This window comes from Podarcis erhardii (genome assembly GCF_964252035.2).
Source record: "Podarcis erhardii genome assembly, chromosome: 4".
NCBI classification, from domain to species: Eukaryota; Metazoa; Chordata; class Lepidosauria; order Squamata; family Lacertidae; genus Podarcis; species Podarcis erhardii.
In genome coordinates this window covers 18,284,585-18,307,830 of record NC_138508.1, presented here as the reverse complement: position 1 = coordinate 18,307,830, position 23,246 = coordinate 18,284,585, and the positions used below count along the sequence as shown (strand labels likewise).

Below are 23,246 nucleotides of genomic sequence, written 5' to 3'. Positions count from 1 at the left end.
TTTCTGTGCTGTTTGCAGAAAAAGCGGCCAATGAACTAGTAAAAGAACAATCTTCTACCAAACAGGCAGGTGCTGTGCGGGTAATAAAAATTTAGAGAGGTGAAACATTTTCGCTCCGGAACATTTTATAGCTAAACAGAAGATCAACACAGATATACCGACTGATGCATGGTTGAAAAGTTTATTTTACATGCTATGATACAAGTTCTAGAATATAGTACTCAGCATTTGGATAAAAATAGCAGCTGTGAATTTGCCTAGTTCCTGTCCCTTCCATCAACACTGCTTTTCACAGGGGCTATCCTGCAGGAGGGGAAAAGAATGAAAACAGAGATTAGTAAATGTTTTATTGGTGAGGCATTTCCACTTATATGTATTCATTTTGTTAGCTACCTAACACAGGGCAGTCTACAATCAAGTTTTCTTTTTATTTTTGTTAATAAAAAGGTGTCATGAACTATATATATTTGTTTGTTTTTAATAACATGACCTCACTGAGTGTGAGAAAATGGACAATTATTTTAAAAATGGGGGTGGAAACTTACCTGAGGTGCCTCTCAGCTACAGAAGTTGAATCCATTCAGTTAGAGAGGGGCACAAATTATTTAACATTTTTAATCAACAAGGGTAAAGACAGCTTGAAGTGTGCAAATGTGTGTGAAACCTTCTGAAGTCAAACAAATGAAGTTGTAGGTTCACAAGTTTAAGGAAAATTGCAGATGTTTATGGAAGGTAGGATTCTTTGGCGGGGGGGGGATGAGAAAGCTACGTTATTCTTTTACATTCGAAAATTTTATTTGCCCTCAAGAGGATTTAACAACAACAACAACAACAACAACAACAACAACAACAACAACAACAATAATAATAATAATAATAATAATTTATTTATACCCCGCCCATCTGGCTGGGCCTCCCCAGCCACTCTGGACGGCTTCCATAGAAACCAAAAATACAGTAAAATCACACGTTAAAAACTTCCCTGAACAAGGCTGCCTTAAGATGTCTTCTGAATGTCAGGTAGTTGTTTATCTCTTTGACATCTGCTGGAAGGGCGTTCCACAGGGCGGGCGCCACTACCGAGAAGGCCCTCTGCCTGGTTACCTGTAGCTTTGCTTCTCGCAATGAGGGAACCGCCAGAAGGCCCTCGGCGCTGGACCTCAGCGTCCGGGCAGAATGATGGGGGTGGAGACGCTCCTTCAGGTATACTGGACCGAGGCCATTTAGGGCTTTAAAGGTCAGCACCAACACTTTTAATTGTCCCTGCGAGAGTTTCTGGGCTGCATTTTATTGGCTTGATACTGGGGACAGGTGCACTTTCTCCTGCTGCAGCAACAGCCATCTCTGCTGTGAGCCTGGACAGCTAGACTCCATCCCCCTAACGCTCCGCAGTTGTGTGAGAACCAAAAACAAACCCCTGTGTTGCAATAAGAACCAACCACAACAATACAAACACAACACGTAGGCTAATAGTTAGGAGAGAATATATAATAGAATAATGATATTATTCAAATTGTAAGAATAAGCCAGTCAAAGTTCATATGTACAATATAACAGAGTGGTAGCAAGGACTGTCAAGCCGTGTGTTCAAAACAGATGTCTAAGGACAGTCTCACAATAGTCTGTCAAAAGTTTCAACAGAAGACGTCTCAAAAGTTTCAAAAGGTCAGTGTCTCTGGAATGATACTACTGTTTCAGTAGCAGAATCTGTTTTGAACACACGGCTTGATGGTCCTCACTACCACTCTGTTATATTGTGCATATGAACTTTGATTGGCTTATTCCTACAATCTGAATGATATCATTATTTTATTATATATTCTCTACTAACTATTAGCCTATGTGTTGTGTTTGTAGAGTTGTGCAAGAACTGGCAGCCCATTTATGCACTACGATAATTTTCCCTTGCAAAGTGCATGAATTGAACCAGCACCTCAGCAACTGCCCATCCCTGATCTCAAGGAGCAAAACCAGACTAAAAACACTGCAAGCCACACTGCAAGCCAGGAGTAGCAATCCTAAAGCGGAGCCGCAAATCTGAAGATCTAAAGACCAGCTAGTATGGTGTCTAACGGGCAGAGTGCTACCCTACCACAACCATGCAGTCCTAGGTTTCACGCAGCTGTGAAGTTTTACTAGATAGCCTTGGGGGACATTTTCTTACTTTCGCTCTCTCTCAGCCTAGTCTACTTCACAAGATTGCTCTGAGGATAAAATGGGGGAAAACATACAGTGTCTTGAGGGAAAGGTGAAGAACAAACAGGGTGCTGTTTTTTTTCTTCCCTTAAAAAAAGTTTTATGTGACTTTTCAAAAGCTGATGGATGCTGGGATTCACACACCAAGACGGACAATCCCAGGTGAATGTTTTGAAAGTCAGAGTTGTTTACTGATGCAGGATGCAGCCCCCAGATATTTCATTCTTACTTCTTATTACAGCATGTCTGGAGTAGTACTTGGGCTGTGAAAGCAAGCTACTTGGATTCTGTGATGTCGGTTTGAAGCCTCCCACTGGGAAATTCCTTTTCAAGCTCCAAATTCCTTCCAGAGCCGCTGTACAAAATATATGAAGAGCATTATTGTCAGTTGGGTTCCAAGCTGACCTTCTATATTTTTAGGTAGGAGGGAAAGCAATTAATACCCACGGACCGAAATATTTATACAAACCACTGGCTGACGAAACATAATCGTGTAACTGTAGGTCTGGAAGGAACCTTGCATTATTGATTCGATTCCATTTAGGGGGGTTTGCCATAAAATATCTCCGAGCAGTGTCATAATAAAAACAAGTCCATATGTAAAAAACAAGTTAATATACACAAACAATTAAAAAACCCACAACTCTGTATGTAAAAATGCTTGCAAAGCATCCCATATATATAATAAATTTCCAATCCAATACAGATACACACTGGGATAAAAAACACACCCTCCACTTGTTGTAAAAGGAAGATCTTCAGTAGGTCCTGAAAAGACAACAGAGTTGGCGCCTGTATAGTGCATAATGGGAGAGAGCTCCAAAGGGTAGCTGCCACCTTCCTAAATGCTGTTCCTATATTGCGGGCATGTACAACAGGTCGATTGGGATCCTGGGCTAGATTATGGTCGATTGCAGGTCAATTGCTGCGCTCCTGGGGGACGTGACAGAGCCCTGCTGGCTCCCAGGAGATCTGGCCTCTGTGTGTGTGTGTGTGTGTGTGTGTGTGTGTTTGCCTGTTCTCCTTCCCACTGCACTCCTGGGGGGATGTGAAAGGGATGCTACCCTGGTGGCTCCAAGGGAGAAACTGGCTGCTCTGCCAGCTCCCAGGAAGAGCTGGACTGTGTTTGTGTGTACGTGTGCGAGAAGATGAGGTGTGCGGGCTCTGCACGGGCTGCGGCTGTGGAGGCACCCAGTCAGGGAGCTGAGGGAAGGGTGGCACATGAGAGAGACAATGACGTCCCCCTCCCTTTCCCCCCTCCTGCCAGTTCCCATGGAAAGAAAACACCCTCTCCCTCCTAGTTCTGGATGGGTGCTGATACCTCGCCCATCTGGCTGGGTTTCCCCAGCCAAATATACCGTATTTTTCACTCTATAAGACGCACCAGACCACAAGACGCACCTAGTTTTTGGAGGAGGAAAACAAGAAGAAAAAAATTCTGAATCTCAGAAGCCAGAACAGCAAGAGGGATCGCTGCACAGTGAAAGCAGCAATCCCACTTGCTGTTCTGGCTTCTGGGATAGCTGTGCAGCCTGCATTCGCTCCATAAGACGCACACACATTTCCCCTTACTTTTTAGGAGAGAAAAAGTGAGTCTTATAGAGCAAAAAAAAAATACGGTAATATGTTTAAGTTTAAGAATGACAATGGAAGAGTGTGGGAGATCACTGCCAGTTTTTGATATTGGACAGTAGATTGAAACCTTATGGATATTGGACGTGCCTGCTATATTGTATGGAATGGACCTCCTGATATAGATGGAATCTGCAGGAGACCCTCTGCAGCAGAGCATAGTGATCAATTGGGTATATTGCATATTATTGCAAGGCCTGTGATACATGCAAATATTAAGCCTCTCATCATGCATTTTTTGCAGTGGTACGATGTGGCAGATAACTCTGAGGACTTAACAACTATAGGGCTTACACCAGTGGCTTTCAAACTGGCTTCCCAGGAACCTTGGGGCTCCTTTGAAGCTTCTCAAGGGTTCCTAAATGAAATTGGTAATGGCTGTGCAGCTTTCCAGAAAGACAGCTTGCTCAGTCTGCTAATGTTCTCCAGCAATGGGGAGCAGCAGGAATTGTGTTGTAAGGTTCATGCAGGGTGAATTGTGAGGCCAGTGTCCCACATATACCAAACTTGCCACAGGATCCTCTGCAGTGTTCAAAGTTCCACCACAAGCCATACGGATTCCCAGCTATGGAAAACATTCCTTCAAGGTAGTATCTTTGAAAACCACCGGCTAAGGCAAATTCATGGAGTAACAAAATACACATAGATGTCAATCGAAGTGGATGAGGGATGTCTTAACAGAGAATCAGTATGGAATAGTCAATTGCGTATTGGCCTTAGGCTTCATTTCAACCCCTTAATCAGCCATAAAGTTTACTAGGTGGTCAAGTCCCGTTCCACCCATCTTTCTCTCAGTTTATCTACCTTGCAGGGTTATTGTGAGAATAAAAAGAATAAACTTGTGCGGTGCTTTCCCCCCCTAAAAAAACGTTTAGGGGTACTCTCATTTTGACTCAAGAAAATCACCATTTTATAGTTCATATCGGGAAAAATAAATACAGTAAATGGACAAAAGTACAAAGATTGACAAAATGTTTAGGGGTATGCGTGCCCCTGTGTACCCCCAGAAAAAAAGCACTACTGAACTTGTGTATTTTGATTTGAGCTTCTTGATAAAAAGGCTGAATACAAATGATGACATGCCAAGGTGACAGTATTTATAGGGTCTGGCCCTCTTCTTCTATAAGTTGTCCAAAGCCAGCTTGCAACTACCAACTGCTGTTTTGGATTTCTCTGTTGAGTCTTCCCTAAACTTTAAATGAGCTGTTCTGGAGAACGTGGTTAAAGAACTGCCACTCTGAAAGATAAATGAAATACTTAATATGAAAAGGGGGGGGAGCCCACTCTGTGATTCTTACTTGGTCGGGTTACTAAATGAGTTCAGTAGGGGCAAGCCAATGTACTGGCTTTTGCTAGAGTTTGCTCTTGTATTGAGCCTCTGAATTTATTATATGTTGTAACCCACCCTGGGACCTTAAGGTGAAGGGCAGGTAAGATATATTGGGAGTTCTCCAATGAAGTGATTCCACTAGCACCACGACTTCTGATGGGCAACAGAAATTATTTCCTCTACCCATGCATCCTCTAAATCTGCTCTGGGTCCCCCACCCACCCCAACCCTCTGGAAAAGGATTGGTGGAGGACACAGAGTAGCATGAGGAGAGGGAAAGGAACTTCCATTGTCCAAGCAGAAATCCTTGTGGATATCACACTTATAAATAATATGACATGCACCATTCTGAATGCCTGGAAAAATTGTAAGATACAAATATGATAAATAAATAGAAATAGAACATCTGACTTTATATATTTCCTCAAGTTAAGCAGTATTTACAGCAGATTTTCATAACTTATTATCCACTAAACATTTCAGATTTTTCTTCCCTAAATCATTTTATTTTTTTTTTATACCTTTGCCGGCCACAGAGCTTACCTTCTGAAGGGTGTTTAATTCTGCATTCATCCCTCCGAAAATAAAGCTCTTCTTCCAGCACTTCCTTAACTCTCCTAGGTGGTTCGACATATACAAACTTCTTCCCTGTTTTGTTAAAGACAATTTACAGGGATAAGGAATCCCATATGATACACACCTTATTTCACTTAACTGTGTATCAGAATTAACTAATTTGACATAATAAAATTTAAAATCGTTCTCATTTGTAATATAAAGTTCAAAAATGCAAAGAAAACGTTTAAAAAATGTGAAATGAAAAATATCAATCATGTTTTATTTAAGTCACTGATGCACCCTTAGCTCAAATATTCTTTTCTGGTACTCTGTTCTCAGGTGCAAGATATAGCAGATATGGAAATAATACTGAGAAGTGCAATAATCTTCCATGCAATCACTAACTATTTTATATTTTCCCATAACACACCAGTGAAGACAGTAACTCAGACCACTGGTTCATCTAGTTCAGTATTCTACATTGCCTCACTATGGTTTCAGACAGGTTTATCCCATTCCTACCTAGGGATATTGTGGGTTGAAAATGGAGCACTATGTGCACAAATCATGATCTCTGTCACTGAGTGTTATGTACTGAGTCGAATAGGATCCAAACTGCAGCAGTCTGATTGGTCCTAGAACAATAGGATCCAAAAGGCAGCAGTCTGATTGGTCCTAGAACAATGCAGCAGTATGATTGGTTGGCAGGAACCACCCAATCATGCTCCAGATAGAAGTGAATCCACAACCTGATTGGCTTACAGTAGAATTCCGGAATTAGCCAATCATGTGCAGCCCATTGTGTAAATAATGTATATAAAGCAGATACTTTGAGGGGACTTTCATTCATTCCTCCTCACCACTATGAGCTGAATAAAGAGCATGAAATCACTTTGCGACTCTGAGTATATTTCACTGAGCTATGGCCCTCTCCCAATGTGTGCATCACCACACATTAATTCAATAATTAAAGACTCAGAAGAATCCAAAGCCATTACATTGACTGACTGATGAGGTTTCCCATTGCATGATTTACAACAAGCAGAAGTGATGCTTCGCTGAACTCTAGGGCATAGTAACAAATGTTGCAATCCTAACCCCACTTCCTTGGGAGTAAGCCCAAATGAGTTCAGTGGAACTTACTTCTGAGGAGGCTGGTTAAGACTGTGCTGGAAGCATCATGCTTCCAATTTTAATTGAAGGTTGTTGTTCTTAGGTAACAGACAGAAGAGTCACTTATTCATATCCATATAGGAATCAGTGGTACAGAGGTATGGAGTGGTACTGAAAAAAATTATGTACTGTACTGTATAATATAGCGGATTGTTTGGGAAAGGGACCTTATCTTCACTTTTGGGGCACTAGAGGGCACTGTATAAAATTATATTATACAGTATTGTATATGTAACAGGTTTTTGAAACAAACTAAATGCTTTTTAACTGCATACACTATTCATCTGAACTGCTACATGGAGCGATAATCAGGTAATATGCGTATACTGCCATGCTGTGGGAGTGGCGGAAAGGTGCAGAATATGAAAATGGTCCCAGAATTCAGAGAACAGCGGCTCTTAATTTGTTTTCCTAAAGCTTGGTGACCTTTTAAGGTTGTAAAGTTATGCTTCAGAAGGAAACAATTCCTGCTGAAATCTCAGGAGCCAAAGGGGTGCTTGAATAGTCTGTCCAATGTTTGGAGGAATAGGCAGCTGCCCCTATTCAACAAATCACATTGGTTCTCCCGCCCCTCCTGCCCATCTTGGCTACTCCCATGTTTGGAGGTGAAGTTTGAATTGCAGTTACAGATGGGTAGCCGTGTTGGTCTGCCATAGTCAAAACAAAATAAAAAAATTCCTTCCAGTAGCACCTTAAAGACCAACTAAGTTAGTTCTAGGTATGAGCTTTCGTGTGCATGCACACTTCTTCAGATACACTGAATTGAATTGCACTGCAACTTGTTGCTCCTCCCCATGACTAGTGTAATCATTTAGTCTGGGAGGTGGCAGATTTTCCCCACCCCTGCCCTAGAGGAACCCAGCATATGTCTCCTTGTAATGGGATGCAGGGGCGTAGCGTGGGTTGTCAGCACCCGGGGCAAGGCAAATAATTTGCGCCCCCTAACCCGTGGATTTGCGCCCCCTAACCCGGGGATTTGCCCTAACCCCAGGTGTTGCGCCCGGTGCGGCCGGCCCCCCCTGCACCCCCCACGCTACGCCACTGATGGGATGTCAACATTGTACAACATCATGGGCAAAGGGCACTGGAGCGGAGGGGGTCCAATGGTGCCAGGCAGTCCCTAATGCAAGAGGCTGGGGTGCCCTTTCCCTCTAATGGGGGTGGGTGGAGGGGAGAGGGCAGCACCCCCACATTTTGCACAGGAGAGGGGTAGCAGCAGCAGCGACAGCAATGCCCCCCCCTACCCACTCCCCTTGGCTCGTGAGAGGTTGCCACGCTTTCCAGCCCTGGAGGGGACTACGCGGTTGTGTGTGTGTGTGTGTGTGTGTGTGTGTGTGTCCCCTCCCCACTCACAGGGCTGCCCCGCTTCACTGTACTCCGCGTAGCTCCGGCTGCTCCCCGGCTCCCCGGGACTCGGCTCCAGTTGCTCTCCGGCCGCCGCTCTCATGCCTCGCCGCCCGCCGCCGCCTCTTGCACCAGCCGCGCCCAGGCAAGTGGGAGACGCGCGGGCCCGTTGCCATAGGAGCCCGAGGCGGAGAAAGGAGGAGGAGGAGGAGGAGGAGGAAGAAGAAGGGGGAGCCCGGAGCTCGCGACTCGCCTCCCCCGGGGGAGCTTGAGAAGGAGCCTGGGAGTTAAGTTTCCCGCTCCCCGGGGCCGGGGGAAAGCGCAGGAAGAGAGGCGGCCTAGAGTGAGACTAGGCCCGGGCCTCTTGGGCGTTGCCATGGCGACGGATGCTGCGCAAAGAAGCCCGGCGGGGATGGGTGGTGGGGGAAGCGAGCAGAGGCGTCACAGTGCAAAAGCGCTGCTGTCGAAGGCTAGTGAGGCACCTGCAACAACTTCTTCTTCTTCTTCCTCTTCCTCTTCCTCTTCCTCTTCCTCTTTTCTTCTTCTTCTTCTTCTTCTTCTTCTTCTTCTTCTTCTTTTCTTCTTCTTCTTCTTCTTCTTCTTCTTCTTCTTCTTCTTCGATCACTTGTAGCCCAGTAAGATTGCCTTCCACAAACACGGTCTTAACAGTGAGTCCATAAGTTACTGTGGAGGCCAATTCTGGATCCACACGTCCTTCCACAGTGGGGACAATGGTTTCCGGGCAGGAGTTGATCACAGTGAGGGTTTGCCAAGCGTGCCTTCCTCTTCGCACGTTTCTCCCTTTCATCCTGAGTTGGAGTGTCTTCAAAGCCCATGACACCTTTGGTAAAGGCTGTTCTCCAACAGGAGCGCTCGCAGGCAAGTGTTTCCCAGTTGTTGGTGTTTATACTACATTTTTAAAAATTTGCCTTGAGAGAGTCTTTAAACCTCTTTTGTCGACCACCAGCATTACGCTTTCCATTTTAAAGTTCGGAATAGAGTAGTTGCTTTGGAAGACGATAATCAGGCATCCACACAACATGACCAGTCCAACAAAGTTGATGTTGAAGAATCACTGGTGATCTTTGCTTCTTCCTGTACACTGGTATTAGTTCACCTGTCTTCCCAAGTGATGTGGAAAATTTATGAGTTGATGGAATCTTTTGAGGAGTTGGAGATGGCTTTTATAAGTGGTCCATGTTTCACAAGCATACAGTAAGGTTGGTAGTACAACAGCTTTGTAAACAAGCATTTTGGTTTCCCTGCGAATGTCCACTCTGCACTTCAACGGGGAGAAAGCCGCACTTGCAGAGCTCAGAGCTCAGCTCTGCAACTTCTTGTACCAGTGTGCTTACCTACACCCCCCCCCTTTCCCACTTAGCCACCCACATCCCAATCAGGGCTTCTGTGACCTGCCTTTCAGGCAGACATTCAACCAGAGCTCCCCTCCCCCATGGAAATGGCCCCGCTGAAATCCACACCTAGAACTAAATCGGATGTGGAGACCCTTTGGCCTAGATGTTCCTAGACTCCCATCCGCCCCAAAGAGCACAGCCAGTGGCCAGGGAGTACAACATCTGGAGGGCCAAAGGTTCCCCCACATCTGGCCTGAATACAACATATTAGGCATGCTTTAAGCCCGTGGATTTGAACCGGCGCAAGAAGGACTATTGCGTTTGGGTCTTTGGCAAAGCGGAGCAGGTTATCTCCCAGCTGTTGACTTCAAGGGGGGGGGGAGCCCCTAAATGAAACACACAATTAAGCATATTGTAGCTCGTGTAAACCCAAAGGGAAAAAATGGTGGGATATAAATCTAATAAGTAAACCCAGATGGATGCCTCCATTTGCCTGAGCTGCAACAAAACATGTATTTCCTGTATCGCTCTCTACAGCAGAAACACGTGCTGTAACCTTCCAACAGTTTGACTCCAGACCCCAAAGGCTCACACCTCCATTGTCTCCTGAGACAGATGGATGCCAACCATTCCTCCAAGGTCAAGAATGGTCAAACATGGTTCTCTCCCCCTGCTCCATTTTTAACACCACAATCATGGGAGGCATGTTAGGCTGAGACAGTGACAAGCCCAAGTTCACCCACTGAACTTCATGGCTGAGGGGGGACTTTAACCCAGCTCCAGTACTCTAACCACTATGCCACACTTACTTACTTCCAAGCAAACCTGCATTGGGTAGGATTGTAAAATCATTTTTTAATAGAGTTAGGTAAACACACTGCATAGGAATGTAAGCTATGGCTTTCTAGCTGAATGAACATTTTGAGGTTAAGGCTTCAGAAATGCTACTATGGGGAACACCAGCTACCAGATTCTCCATGTCTTTGTTCCTGCTGTGTGCTTTCCGTGTGCTGGACTAGGCCTGGGAAAAGAATAGTTAAAATATGTATGGTCCCTGTGTGCTGCTACTTGCTTCAGAAGTGACATCACATAGAAGACATCCAAATATAATGCAAATACATCTGATAAACTAAAATGGTATGTGGGTTTTCTATAAGCATACTTACAATCTTGGATATCTTGAGAATCACATAGGATAAGGTACAAACGATGCACTTTCCCACCAAACACACCATGGTTTGGCAAATAGGCTTAGTTCCAGCAAAAACACAGCTTCCCAAACAGATTTTGAAATTCAGCAGCTGGCCACACGGTATGAGGAGTCACAATCCCACTGAGCATGAGAGAGGACCACAGCTCAGTTCCAATAACATGCTCTGAATGCAAAAGGTCCCAGGCTCAATTTCTGGAATCTCTATTTAAAAGCATATTACTAATCAGCTGAGACAATGCTGAGCTAGACAGACTAGCAGTTCAACTCAGTAAAAAGCAGCTTCATATGATCATGTGCTGTTAATCACACAACACTCTGTATTGTGTTCCACCACAACCACAGGCAGTAGTGAGCCCCACTCACAGCCTCAAAGAAATGCCAACATATACATGCAATTGAATTTTAAAAAGGACAGTGTCGGTTTTCCTGAAAGTGCTCTAGCTTCTACACAATCCCTCAGTGACACACATACAATTGCTTATTTCCCCTTAATACAGACCTTTAGATATTTAGCTGCACTGTATTTCTGAAAGCTGTTAGTATCCAGAGTACTGTACTGCTCTTAATCAACCCACAAATCATTGCAACGAACCTTGCAGCTGAAGACCTGATCACGTTTCACTGTGTTAAATATTTTATTTTTAAATAAGACTCACAGCAGAATTACAGTATACTGTATTTCAAGTGTTACCTGTATTAAGTTCAGTTACATTCCATTTCACTTTTCATGCGGTTTTCAAACATTAACAAGTACCTCACAAAAAATAAAAAAATATTTAAAGTGAACTTTGATATCATCTGTATTTGTCGTTTCATACAATAATAAATACTCCAGTTCTCTCTGTTACAACATACTAGTGCTTTACAGCTTTCAGTTACAGTAGATTTTCGCAATTTTGCACTACGACGTACTACAAAATTCCTTTTTCTACACTACACCTTTAAAATGGTTTCAGACCTGCTCATTAGTCACAGCTCCCAACCACAGAATGGCAATTGCAGTTTGAGATAAAACTGGCAATCATTTTCCAGTGAAGTCTTAGCACTGACAAAACTACAAATCACGGTGTTCTTTTGGGAGAAATTGTCACATTTAAACTGGTCCCCAAGCAGTTTAAATTTGTAGTGCAACCTTAAGATGGTGATCTGCTAGCCACTTTAATTAGCATACTACTAACTTAAAATGGCTTGGATGTCAAATCTTGAAACATTTATTTAGAGGTGCCATTAGAACAGCAGAATGTGTAGCCTAGTGCTAATCAGTTCAGAAAACTAAACCTGCCTATTACAATTACAATGAGGCTTACTTTCTAGAAAGTTAGGGAAATTATTTTACTGATATTAGCAGGAACTATGTGATTATATGGAGCAAAGTCTGCTGATAAATGAACAATGAAAATTACTAGTAATTTTCTGGTCAATTCAAGTAGTTTATAGACCACATTGGAGTAGACACACAGCCACATTTAGTTAAGAAGTTCAAGTCTGTAAGTAGTAATCAGAACTGGGTCTTTGGACTACAAAATTAAGGACTGTTGGCTTCAATACGCAAGCCACTTTGCTCCAGAGTTCCCTCGCTGATCTACCACTGATGACAGAGTTCCCTCGCTGATCTACCACAGTTAAGTGGGTTTTAGCTTACAAGTTTTGGATTGTAGCCTTTAGGCCACTTATTCAAGAACAGCCTCAGTGAATCGAGTTATGAGGTAACATCACATTGCCACCCAATGTCAGTGGGTCTGACTTTTAATTTAGGGCTAATTCACACAAGACATTCAAAAGGAGCAAACACAGTGTTTACATGTATGTCAATTCATACATTACCCATTGACACTGTACATAAAATTGAGAACCTATTTGTACCAATTTCTATCTGGTACAAGTCAATATGATTTATAGGGGGGAATTACATGTAGCCATAGAGAGACAACACCTACTGTTTACATGAACTTTTTCAAACTTGTATTTCAAAAGTATTATGTGAACCAGCCCCAAGTATCTTTGGAATGGATAAAACCTCTGTGTGTGACTACAGGCTACTTCTCGTTCATGAATGGGCATCCAGCTCATCCCTGTCCATTGTATGAAAATGTAACAAAGGAAGAAAGTACATGAATTACCAAGTTCTGAAATCTCATAGTGCCACTTCCGGGTAATGTTTTCTGCTCTCAGGTTTGCTTCTGAAAAAATCTATCGCTGTTAAGCATCCACGTAACTTTCAACAATTGAAATCTTCAGTAGGATTGAATGAGGATTCAAATCCTGCTCACACAGCCATCAAATAAATAATGTCATCCCAGCATATTATTTCCATTCATTCACGTTATCCCTTTAAAATCTGAGCACATAAAATGTTATGGTTTGAAGGTAGGCAGACAAGGTATATTATATATTGCACCAGACACTGAAATCTGACCATCACATTGCACTTTTTGATTTCAGGGTAGCTCAGTTTTTAATAGCTGAGAAGGTATTTTTCTTCTGTTGATGGGCAGCTGCTAACCTCATTACAACTGCCTGGAGGCTGTACGGGTTTCTTTCTGCTCAAGCACAGCCCCTGTAAGTCAGCAGAGAGGTCTCAGTAATTCTCAATAGTTTTAAAAGGAAAAAAACAAAACACCCCAAATGTTTCAAACAATGCTAGTTCCCAACTCCTGTGTATTCCCATGCTTTGCGATATGAGATTGACAGATGGGAGTACTTCTGCCACGTTAAGTGGTCAATGGCCCCAAGATATTTAGGATTCCTCCAAAGCTTTTCAAGTAAAAGTGGAAATGTTTCACAAGTTTAAGGGTAGAGTGGTTTATAGTATAAAAATAATGACATCGTAACAAAACGAGACCTCATTTCAGCATCTCACAGAGTAAAAGCTACACCAAAGAGGTGGGGTTGAAAGCACCGACTTTTGAGTGCAATTACAAAGAGAACTTTTTACAAAGGCCCTGGCAGTGTGTGTGTTTCGACATTCAAACGTATGCAACTTCTAAGAATCGGACGCAGAATTTGTGCAACTTTCGACAATCTCAAACAGGTAGTGATATATATCAGTCCTCCTGGCAATATCGTACGCCGTCTCGTCCAAGTTGTTCTTGAGATTTGGCTTTAGGTAGCGATTCATGAGCAAGAGTTCGAGTGTTTCCTTGCTCTCCCGGTTCCCTGCTGCAAGGTGAAGTGGAGTCAGCAAGCCATTGGTCTGAGCATTGATATCTGCCCCATGCTGAAGCAAGAACGATGCTATCTTGGTGTTGTTCCACTTGCAGGCACTGTGCAGGGGAGTCCAGCTATCCACTGTCAATGCATGGACATCCGCGCCGTGGGCAATCAGTTCCCGTACAACTTCCAAGTGCCCGTTATAGGCAGCCCGGTGGAGAGGGGTATAGAAATCTTCATCCTGGACATTTACTGGAGCAAGGTTTTGAGACAGGAGCCTTTGCACTGTGCTGAGCTGCAGGGGTGAAGAGACAAAGAAGTTTCAGCAAGCCTGCAAGCTAGACGCATTGCTTTTACAGCAAGAGTAGAACTGAAGACATTGAACCAATACTTTGCTTGGCTATAAACCTCAGTCAAATTTATTCTCTCTCAGCCTAATGATGTGACCTGTCCTGGACCATGTGTGATCACCGCCTGAGACCCTTTTTCGTGTGCCTCCCCCATGAGAGGGCCAGAGCATGGGAACACAGAAAAGGCCTTTTCTGCAGTGGCTCCTCGGTTTGTGGGATGTTCTCCCCCACGAGACTCGCCTGGCTCCTTCATTATATATCTTTAGGTGCCAGATGAAAATGTTTCTCTTCAACCAGGCGTTTGGCTCATTAACATTCTATGGCTTTTAGAATGTGTTCCTTGGGAGGGCAATTATTGGTTTGTTTGCTTCAGATTTTATTATGCATTTCGTGTTTTCGTTTTGTATTTTTATGTTGTGAATTGCCCTGTGATCTTCGGATGAAGGGTGGTATTCAAAATTATTTAATAAATAGTAATAATGGAACACAGAGTTGACTTAGATATGATGTTTTTGCCCCACTCTCCTGGAAGGGCTTTGGAGTGATATACAGTGGTACCTTGGGTTACAGACACTTCAGGTTACAGACTCCACTAACCCAGAAATAGTACCTCGGGTTAAGAGCTTTGCTTCAGGATGAGAACAGAAATCGCGCAGCAGTGGCCCAGTAGCAGTGGGAGGCCCCATTAGCTAAAGTGGTGCTTCAGGTTAAGAACAGTTTCAGGTTAAGTATGGACCTCCAGAATGAATTAAGTACTTAACCCAAGGTACCACTGTACAGTTTTTCTGCATATCAGGAAGCATGCCACAGTGCCCCAATTCTGACAATAATCCAGGGCTTCACTAAACTTTATTTATGAAGCTAGGAATGGGTACCAGGTCTGAGCAACCCTCGGTTCCCTCACTGCACCCTGGTTTTGATTAGATGTTCCTGGTTGGTATTCAGCCAGAAAAAAAGTCTTCACTGGGGTACTGTGACTTAGGGTTAACAAATCAGGAAAATAGCTTAAAAGAATCCAGTTTTTGGATAATATTTAAGTTAGCATCCACTGTGGTGCTCATCCTTTAGTTGGGTGGGGGCCAAGGCAGAGAGGTAGGCCTATTGCACTCTCAGATGAGCTTTTTAGGAATTTTGTATTGTATAGTTTGCTAGATCTTTGCCTTCTAATTTATTTTATCTGTTGGTATTGTATCCAATTAAAGCATTTTGAGACTTTTTTTTTGTACAAAGTGCATAACAAATGTAATGAATCGTTCATTTGTGATAATAATAAATCATCAACAACTTTGTGCCAAAGCCAGAACATGATGAGAGGAGGGAGAACGGAAAGGAAGAGCGCTCAGCTTTGGCACTCATTATCAGCTTCATAAATCATGAAGCCTGGAATGATTGTCCACATCATGTTGAAGAAATTTAGGTTTCTGGCACAACACACAAAGCCCCAATGTGAATTTCTGAAATGTGATTACGAAATGGCTTACTCTATTTTTTTCTGCTGCCCAAAGCAGAAGCTTATCTGGGTTGTTTTCCAGCTTCTTCTCTTGAGCCTGGTACCATTCCTCGGTTTTTTCTTCCTGATCTTCATCGTCAGAATCTCCAGACCAAAGACTCTGTGTTCCTGTGGGGATCAGGTGCCGGTGGGTCTCCAACAATTCAAGCTGGTTAAAGCTCTCAGGAAAATCTCTATAATCTTTTGCATCCTCCTCTATGTTCTTCTCTGAGGATTTCCCACTTTCATTCATTCTGCTGACTTGAGTTCTCAAGCCCCAATTTACAAGTGAAATAGTTCCTCCTCCTCTTCTTCTAGCTCATTTCATTTCCTGATTGTTCATCATCAGATTTTACAAGCACATAGAAACAGCTAGCAAAGGCTAGTGGCATAGATTGCATTAACATCATGGCAACCTTTAGAGAAAGAAAAATTAAGAAATGATTAATACAGTGACCAGTACACGCAAAAAAGATGTAAGTTCTTAGCATTTAACGCTAAAAAAAAAAAAATTAAAAAAAATTGTGGCAGTGCAGGAGCAAAAAAAAGGATTCCTTCTGCTCTCAAATCCCGGCTTATATCAGACCTTACGCCTCCTATGAAAGGTCAGCTAAAGTGAATAGGTATTGTATAAGACGGCATTTTATGGCATCACACAAAGCTTAGTCATTTTGTTAGATATCTTCGAGAGCATTGTGTGGCGAGATTGTGGCAATTACCGTATTTTTTGCTCTATAAGACGCACAAGACGCACCTAGTTTTTGGAGGAGGAAAACAAGGAAAAAAAATATTCTGAATCTCAGAAGCCAGAACAGCAAGAGGGATCGCTGCACAGTGAAAGCTGCAATCCCTCTTGCTGTTCTGGCTTCTGGGATAGCTGCGCAGCCTGCATTCGCTCCGTAAGACGCACACACATTTCCCCTTACTTTTTAGGAGGGAAAAAGTGAGTTGTATAGAGCAAAAAATATGGTATGTCCAAACTTAGGCCAGTAAGATTTCCTCCCTGTCCTTCCCAATCTTATTATTACTATTACTGATTAATTTACATGCCCCTATCTATTTTTAAGTAAACCAAACAAGGAGGCTTACAAATATGAAGACAGCTATATAATAAAATCAAGGAAAAAACTATGGTTCAAGTTCACAACAAAATACAAACAATCTTGAAAGGGCTGCAAAATACATAGTCAAAACATTCCAAAAGCAGTAAAAGAGTCTTGTGGCAGTGTAAAGAGTAACCAATTTATTAGGGAATGAGTCTTAGTGTAATACAGTGCACTTCATCAGATGCATTAGGCATTATCCTGTATTATCCACAAGTGTGCTGTGAACAGCCAGTGTGATTAACAGTCTACTTGTTTTGTTCCCCTCCGATATCGCTATAGACAAACTCATAATACCATAATGCATTTGATGAAATGGGACTGCGGCTCATGAAAACCTATGGCGGCCTTCCCCAAACTGCTGCCCTTCTTTTTTTTGTACTAATACTCCCATAATGCAATTAGCCATACAAGCTAATTGGAGGGGCGGGGGAATCTGACAGGCACCGATTGGGGGAAGGCTATTTCACATAATAGATCTGTCAGTCTTTACGATGCCACAAAGCTATTTATTATAATAAAATCAGACTCCTACAGAAGATTGCTTGAATAGAATAGTCACTGCCACCTGTCTAAGAAGCAGACCGCGAGGGGATCAGTTAAAATTCTCTTGGGATGCTGTTCCAAATCCTGGGCACCGCAGCCAACAAGGTCAGTTAGCTACCCATGTGCCTTGCCTCAGAGCCAGGACCTGAAGGAAGGCCTCTCAAGTAGAGGAAATATACGATCTCAACTTGAAGAATGTCCCTAAAATCTTCCATTCCATTGGATCCCTTCCAGTCGGGATTCACTGAAACTGCCTTGGTCGCACTGTTTGATGCTCTCCGGCAGGCTAGGGTTAGAAGTACTGTTTTGGGGGAACAGGGGGTGGGCAGCTGTGGAGGACTCCCTGGTCCTGAATGGGTTAACTGTGCCCCTGAAGGACTAGGTATGCAGCCTTTGACAATTGTGTAGAAGAGGGATTTCAGCAGGTACAGCTTGTCACTCAAACTTCATGCACTAAAATACCCTCTGCACTGTGGGTTAAACCACCGAGTCTAGGACTTGCCGATCAGAAGGTCGGCGGTTTGAATCCCTGTGACGGGGTGAGCTCCTGTTGTTCAGTCCCAGCTCCTGCCCACCTAGCAGTTCTAAAGCACATCAAAGTGCAAGTAGATAAATAGGTACCACTCCGGCGGGAAGGTAAACGACATTTCCGTGCGCAGCTCCGGTTCGCCAGAAGCGGCTTAGTCATGCTGGCCACATGACCCCGAAGCTGTATGCCGGCTCCCTTGGCCAAGGGGTCCCTTGGCCAGGGGTCCCTTTACCTTTACACAGTGGAAAATGAATGGTCCTCTTTTGCGGCTAGCTGCCCTAGCTCAGGGCACAAGAAGCCTGTACCTGCTTTGTATATTGTAAACAAAAACTATATTAAGCCTCAACAGGGCCAGCTTACCCATAGGCACTAGGGGTGTGCAGCACCCAGGCGTTGGGCTCTCAGGGGCGCAAGGCCAGGAGTCCAGGGATTGAAGAGCCAGGCCAGCTGCCAGCCGCTGCCAGGTGGAGCAGAGCCCGTCAGAGCGCTGCAGGCTTTTCTGCTGCTCTGAGGCAGTCAGCTGGCTCCACCCTCCTGCGCGCCTGGGATTGGTGGGCTGTCAAGAGGCCCGCCCAGCACACGCATGCTGCTCGCATGAGTTGTGCAGCTTCCCTCCCAAGCCTCTGTGGGGATGGCTCTCCCATTGCAGCAGCATGGGAGAGAGTTGTGCGCCCAAGCCGCTGTGGGGGTTGCTCTCTTCCCTCCACTCACAGTGGCATGGGAGAGAGTGGCATGGCCCCCAAAATCTCAACAACTTTGGCCTGCCCTCCCCCCAAATTGGGGGCGCTGGGCAGTTTTTTGCACCCCGGTGCCGCATATGCTATAGACGGCCCCGAGCTTCAACACGCAAAACAATCGCCTCAGAATTGCTCACGGCTCTACCAGAAAGAAAGCTCTTTGGGTTGCAACCTTCACATTACTTATGCCGGAGCTAAAAACTACACTGTGCTCTTTTCGGTGCCTGCTAAATACACTGTTTACGCACGCCATCCCAGGTGCTTAGAAATGCTGACGTGAGTTTTGATCTGATTTAGTGTTCTAACTTTTTGCAGGTTATAATGTACGGTAAATGTTCTCCTGATTTTATGCTTTCCGTAAACCACTTTGTTGAGGTTTGTTACTTTGCTGGTAAAATCAAGCGGTGTATAAAATAAAAAATACCCAGCTGCATCCTGGTTTCCAAGGAAACTGACATTTGCGCTCCTCCGCTTGCAAAATCCCACTGCTCGCTGCAGCAACTCCCGTGTATCCTTACCTTGAGCAAGAAGTCCCATTGAACTCAACGGGGCTTCGCAGACACATGCCGTGATTCTCTCTCTCTCTCTTTTGCAACAAGCTGCAGCGCTCCAGAACCAGAAGCATCAGGTTTCCAAAGGCTGGCAAAATAAAAAGCAATTCATTAACCCATCATATTTAAAAATAATAATAATAATAATAATAATAATATCCCTTGCCTCCCCCCCTTTTTTTTTGCAAGCGACGCCCGAAAGACGGAGCCCTTCGGCTGGAACCTCCGCAGGGCTTTCGCAGCAGCCCGCCTCGGACGCGCCGCGGGGAAAACTCACCCCCGCCTCCAGCCCGGGGGAAGGGGCGGGGCCAAGGAATGACCGGCAGCAACCCCAGGCGCCGGGGGACTTCCGGCCTTCCTCGGGCCTTTCGTGTCACTCTTTCACCCTTGCTGCGGCTGCGCAGTGGGGATTGCCTGCAGTGCTTGGGGAACCGGGTTTAGAAGAGGGGAGGGGGCGTGGCCTGAAGCGTGCATTGGGTACGAAGGGAAAAGGAGGAGCTAGATCGGAGGCGGGGGGGGGGGAGGCGGGGTTCAGGACGCTTGTCGCGAGATGGGCCTTGCCTTGCGCGTGCGCGCCCGGAAAGGGGCGGGTTTATTTCTCTCTCCCTCCCCGCTCCCAATAGCTGCGGCGCTATGGAAACTGGAGGCGTTGCGTCGTAGGCCGCGCGCCGGGAAGGAGGGTAAGAGCGCGGGAAGCGTGAGGCGGCATCAGGGGAGCTGGGGCTCCGGTAGAGGCTGCGGCCTAGTTCGCCCGTTCCCGCCCTCCGCGGGAGAAGCTTCGCTTTTAAAGTAGAATTCAGACATCTTCCCCATCCCCCACCCCCAAAATAGCCTGCGCCTCCAGGGAAAGAAAGGAAATAATTGGACCAAAAAAAAAAAAGGGTCTCTTCCCACGCGCAGAAGGCTGCGTGTCTTGCGTAACACGCTTGTTCCATGGATCCCTCCCTCACGTCGAGGCTGCAGTAGATTCCACAGAAGTGTAAGGGTCCACGGAAGTCATCTAGTCGAGCCCCCTGCATTGCAGGAATCTTTTGCCCAAGACGGGGCTCGAACTCGTGGCCCTGACTTGAGATTTAAGAGCAGGCATAGGCAGACTTGGCCCTCCAGATGATTTTGGCCTACAACTCCCATCTGGCGGACTGTCTCGCCAGAGTGGTGCATGCTCTAGTTATCTCCCGCTTGGACTACTGCAATGCACTGTATGTGGGGCTACCTTTGAAGGTGACCCGGAAATGCAATTAATCCAGAATGTGGCAGCTAGACTGATGACTGGGAGTGGCCGCCGGGACCACATAACACCGGTCCTGAGAGATCTGCATTGGCTCCCAGTATGTTTCCGAGCACAATTCAAAGTGTTGGTGCTGACCTTTAAAGCCCTAAATGGCCTTGGTCCTGTATACCTGAAGGAGCGTCTCCACCTGCATCGTTCAGCCCGGACACTGAGGTCCAGCTCCGAGGGCCTTCTGGCGGTTCCCTCATTGCGAGAAGTGAGGTTACAGGGACTGGACAGAGGGCCTTCTTGGTAATGGCGCCCGCCCTGTGAAACACCCTCCCTTCAGATGTGAAGGAAATAAGCAGCTATCCTATCTTTAAAAGACATCTGAAGGCAGCCCTGTTTAGGGAAGTTTTTAATATTTAATGCTGTACTGTTTTTAACAGTTGATTGGGAGCCGCCCAGAGTGGCTGGGGAAACTCAGCCAGATGGGCGGGGGTATAAATAATAAATTATTATTATTATTATTATCATCATCATCATCATTATCATTCCTAGCTAACAGGACCAGTGGTCAAGGATGATGGGAATTGTAGTCTCAAAACATCTGGAGGGCCAAGTTTTCCTATGCCTGTTTAAGAGCCTCGCGCTCTAGTACCCACAGAGCTACCCCAAGGAGTCGTTTTCTGCCCATAGAGGATGTTGCCTGCCATGTCTCTCCATGAGTCTCTGCTTTGGCAAGTGCCTCTTTCCAGGGGAAAAGCAGCTGGTGTTTCTGTTCGGGTGTGATCAATCTGTCACCCCGGGACTTAAGCAGAAGAAGTTTGTTTGTTGCCTTCGTTAGCCTCCTTCCCGCAGAGTCGCCCAAAGTGGCTTGCCTGAAGGTTGGTTAAGAACATTTGATGGAAATCTAAAAGCGCAGCTGAATAGATAAAAGGCAGTGCTAGAAGAGGTCACAGAGTGTGTATGGAGGGGGAAGGAGCCACCCAGAAAGACTGATCTTGTATTTGCATCTTCGGCACCTCATGTGGTGGTTGCCCGCCGTATCTCTTCATGATGCAGTGTTCTGGCTGTGCCGCTTCCTGAATAAGCCTCTGGCATCACACTGATCATTTGATCACCCTTCACGTTAAGATTAAAGTTGAATTAGCTGCCCATAGTCGAGGTTGCCTGCTGTGTATCTGCTAATCAAGTATCTGGAATTCCATGGGCTGTGGGCATTATATCACGCCTCATGCCAACATCTCAGCAGAATTATCTATCTACAGGGGAAGTTGCTTGCTGTGTCCATGCATGAGTGGATTATCAGTGGTGTTACCCCAGTTTTGATGTGCTTCTCTTTTAGGGCCTGCTTTGTTGTCCCTTTGGTGCCAGGCAAAATAATTTTAAAAAGAAACTAACAGGCCTTTTAGACTTAATTTTAGCCCCGATTATTGTTATTAATCTGGATCTTACGATTTTGTTGCCTTTTTAGTCTGTTTTACAATCAGTTTTATTTGTTTTACCTATATTTTTGTTTTTTCTTTTATTTAAACAACTCTGGGAATTCCTATTGAATGATGTTTTAGTTTTTTTAAAATAATAAACAAGCAAATAATGTTTCATTTGTTGAAGCAAAACTCAATAGATGTGCTTCCAAAATACTTAAATAACATTTCACAAGAATTAGGTGTTTGCAAAACACTCCAGCTTCACTTGAATTCAACATTATGGAAAGGGAAATAAGCTACCCAATTTGCTTCTTTCTCTTCCTGTTGTGTTTTTGCAGGATACAGTAGCGAGACACTGCTAGCATTTGCTGCAAATGCTTGACTCAGGAGAAATAAAACATTTGTCCTTTTCCTCTCTGTAGAAGGAAATGAAGTACAGTAGTACCTCGGGTTAAGAACTTAATTAGTTCTGGAGGTCTGTTCTTAACCTGAAACTGTTCTTAACCTGAAGCACCACTTTAGCTAATGGGGCATGCCACGCTGCCGCCACGCGATTTCTGTTCTCATCCTGAAGCAAAGTTCTTAACCCGAGGTACTATTTCTGGGTTAGCGGAGTCTATAACCTGAAACGTCTGTAACCTGAAGCGTCAGTAACCCAAGGTACCACTGTAGCTTTTATTCAGCATGAGATTTTTTACTCAAAAAAGACCGATAGTGTTTAGCTGCTGCTTCCTGCAAAGGCCCAATGGAAAGGGAGAAAAACAAATCTTTACTTCCACCCCCAAGTTCTCTGTGATAGAAAACAACAACAACAACAAAAAAATCTTACTGCCACTGTCGACCTCCACAGAGGATGAAGAAGAAAAGAATGTTTTCTCAAAAAGCAAACATGATTTTTAGTGAATGCTTAGAGGTGCTTGTCATTGGTGAGGAGGCAGGTTCAGTTAAACTCTGCTAAGGAGTTGATCATTCCATTAGGTGTGATTGGATCATTCTGCCATTCTCTATGCCATGATCCCAGAATGGAGGAGGTTTCCCGTTCTCACTGTATGATTCATAGTGCCTTTCAAATCTTTCTGGGGACAGGTAATTCTGCCTCAGTCCATTCCAGAGGATGTGTTTGGATAGATAAGTTATTATAGATACCAAGATTGCAGTATAAAAAAATTCCTTCCAGTAGCACCTTAAAGACCAACTAAGTTAGTTCTAGGTATGAGCTTTCGTGTGCATGCACACTTCTTCAGATACACTGAGACAGAAGATACACTGAGACAGAAGCAGTCGGCTCATCACAGCTATCTGCCAATCACCCATTCCCACCACCCTTCTGAGTAATACCCCTCCCCA

The 23,246-nt window shown here is 44.6% G+C and overlaps 4 protein-coding genes across 7 annotated transcripts in view; 1 reads left to right on the top strand and 3 right to left on the bottom strand.

Moving 5' to 3' along the window:
• PANX1 (pannexin 1) overlaps positions 1–23,246 on the bottom strand; it is a 145,759-nt gene that overhangs the window by 51,179 nt on the left and 71,334 nt on the right. The gene's annotated exons all lie outside the window — the stretch shown is intronic.
• Positions 168–8,625, bottom strand: LOC309341282 (uncharacterized protein C11orf97 homolog). Its single transcript, XM_081860871.1, has 4 exons — positions 8,243–8,625; positions 5,702–5,806; positions 2,426–2,551; positions 168–303 (listed from the first exon to the last, which is right to left on the bottom strand). The coding sequence occupies exons 1-4, from the start codon at positions 8,334–8,336 to the stop codon at positions 299–301; spliced, it is 330 nt and encodes a 109-aa protein (XP_081716997.1). The 5' UTR covers positions 8,337–8,625; the 3' UTR covers positions 168–298.
• ANKRD49 (ankyrin repeat domain 49) lies at positions 11,413–19,690 on the bottom strand. Its single transcript, XM_081860795.1, has 4 exons — positions 19,534–19,690; positions 19,224–19,344; positions 15,783–16,206; positions 11,413–14,246 (listed from the first exon to the last, which is right to left on the bottom strand). Exons 3-4 carry the CDS (start codon positions 16,041–16,043, stop codon positions 13,785–13,787), a joined length of 723 nt encoding a protein of 240 aa, XP_081716921.1. The 5' UTR covers positions 16,044–16,206; positions 19,224–19,344; positions 19,534–19,690; the 3' UTR covers positions 11,413–13,784.
• MRE11 (MRE11 homolog, double strand break repair nuclease) overlaps positions 19,784–23,246 on the top strand; it is a 28,975-nt gene continuing 25,512 nt past the window's right edge. For 2 of the 4 annotated variants that reach the window (XM_081860366.1, XM_081860364.1), the window contains exons 1-2: positions 19,821–19,936; positions 22,878–22,985. The gene's annotated coding sequence lies outside the window, so the exon portion shown is untranslated. Of the gene's footprint in view, positions 19,937–22,877; positions 22,986–23,246 lie in introns of all 4 variants that reach the window. The other 2 variants (XM_081860363.1, XM_081860365.1) reach the window with 2 other exon arrangements.

Coding starts and splice junctions, on each gene's coding strand:
- ANKRD49 (XM_081860795.1), bottom strand. CDS start 16,043: ATGAATGAAAGTGGGAAATCCTCAGAGAAGAACATAGAGGAGGATGCA. Junction 14,247..15,782: donor GGGCAGCAGAAAAAAATAGA/GTAAGCCATTTC, acceptor TCACCCCTGCAG/CTCAGCACAGTGCAAAGGCT.
- LOC309341282 (XM_081860871.1), bottom strand. CDS start 8,336: ATGAGAGCGGCGGCCGGAGAGCAACTGGAGCCGAGTCCCGGGGAGCCG. Junction 5,807..8,242: donor CAGTGAAGCGGGGCAGCCCT/GTGAGTGGGGAG, acceptor TTAACAAAACAG/GGAAGAAGTTTGTATATGTC. Junction 2,552..5,701: donor AATTAAACACCCTTCAGAAG/GTAAGCTCTGTG, acceptor TATTTTGTACAG/CGGCTCTGGAAGGAATTTGG.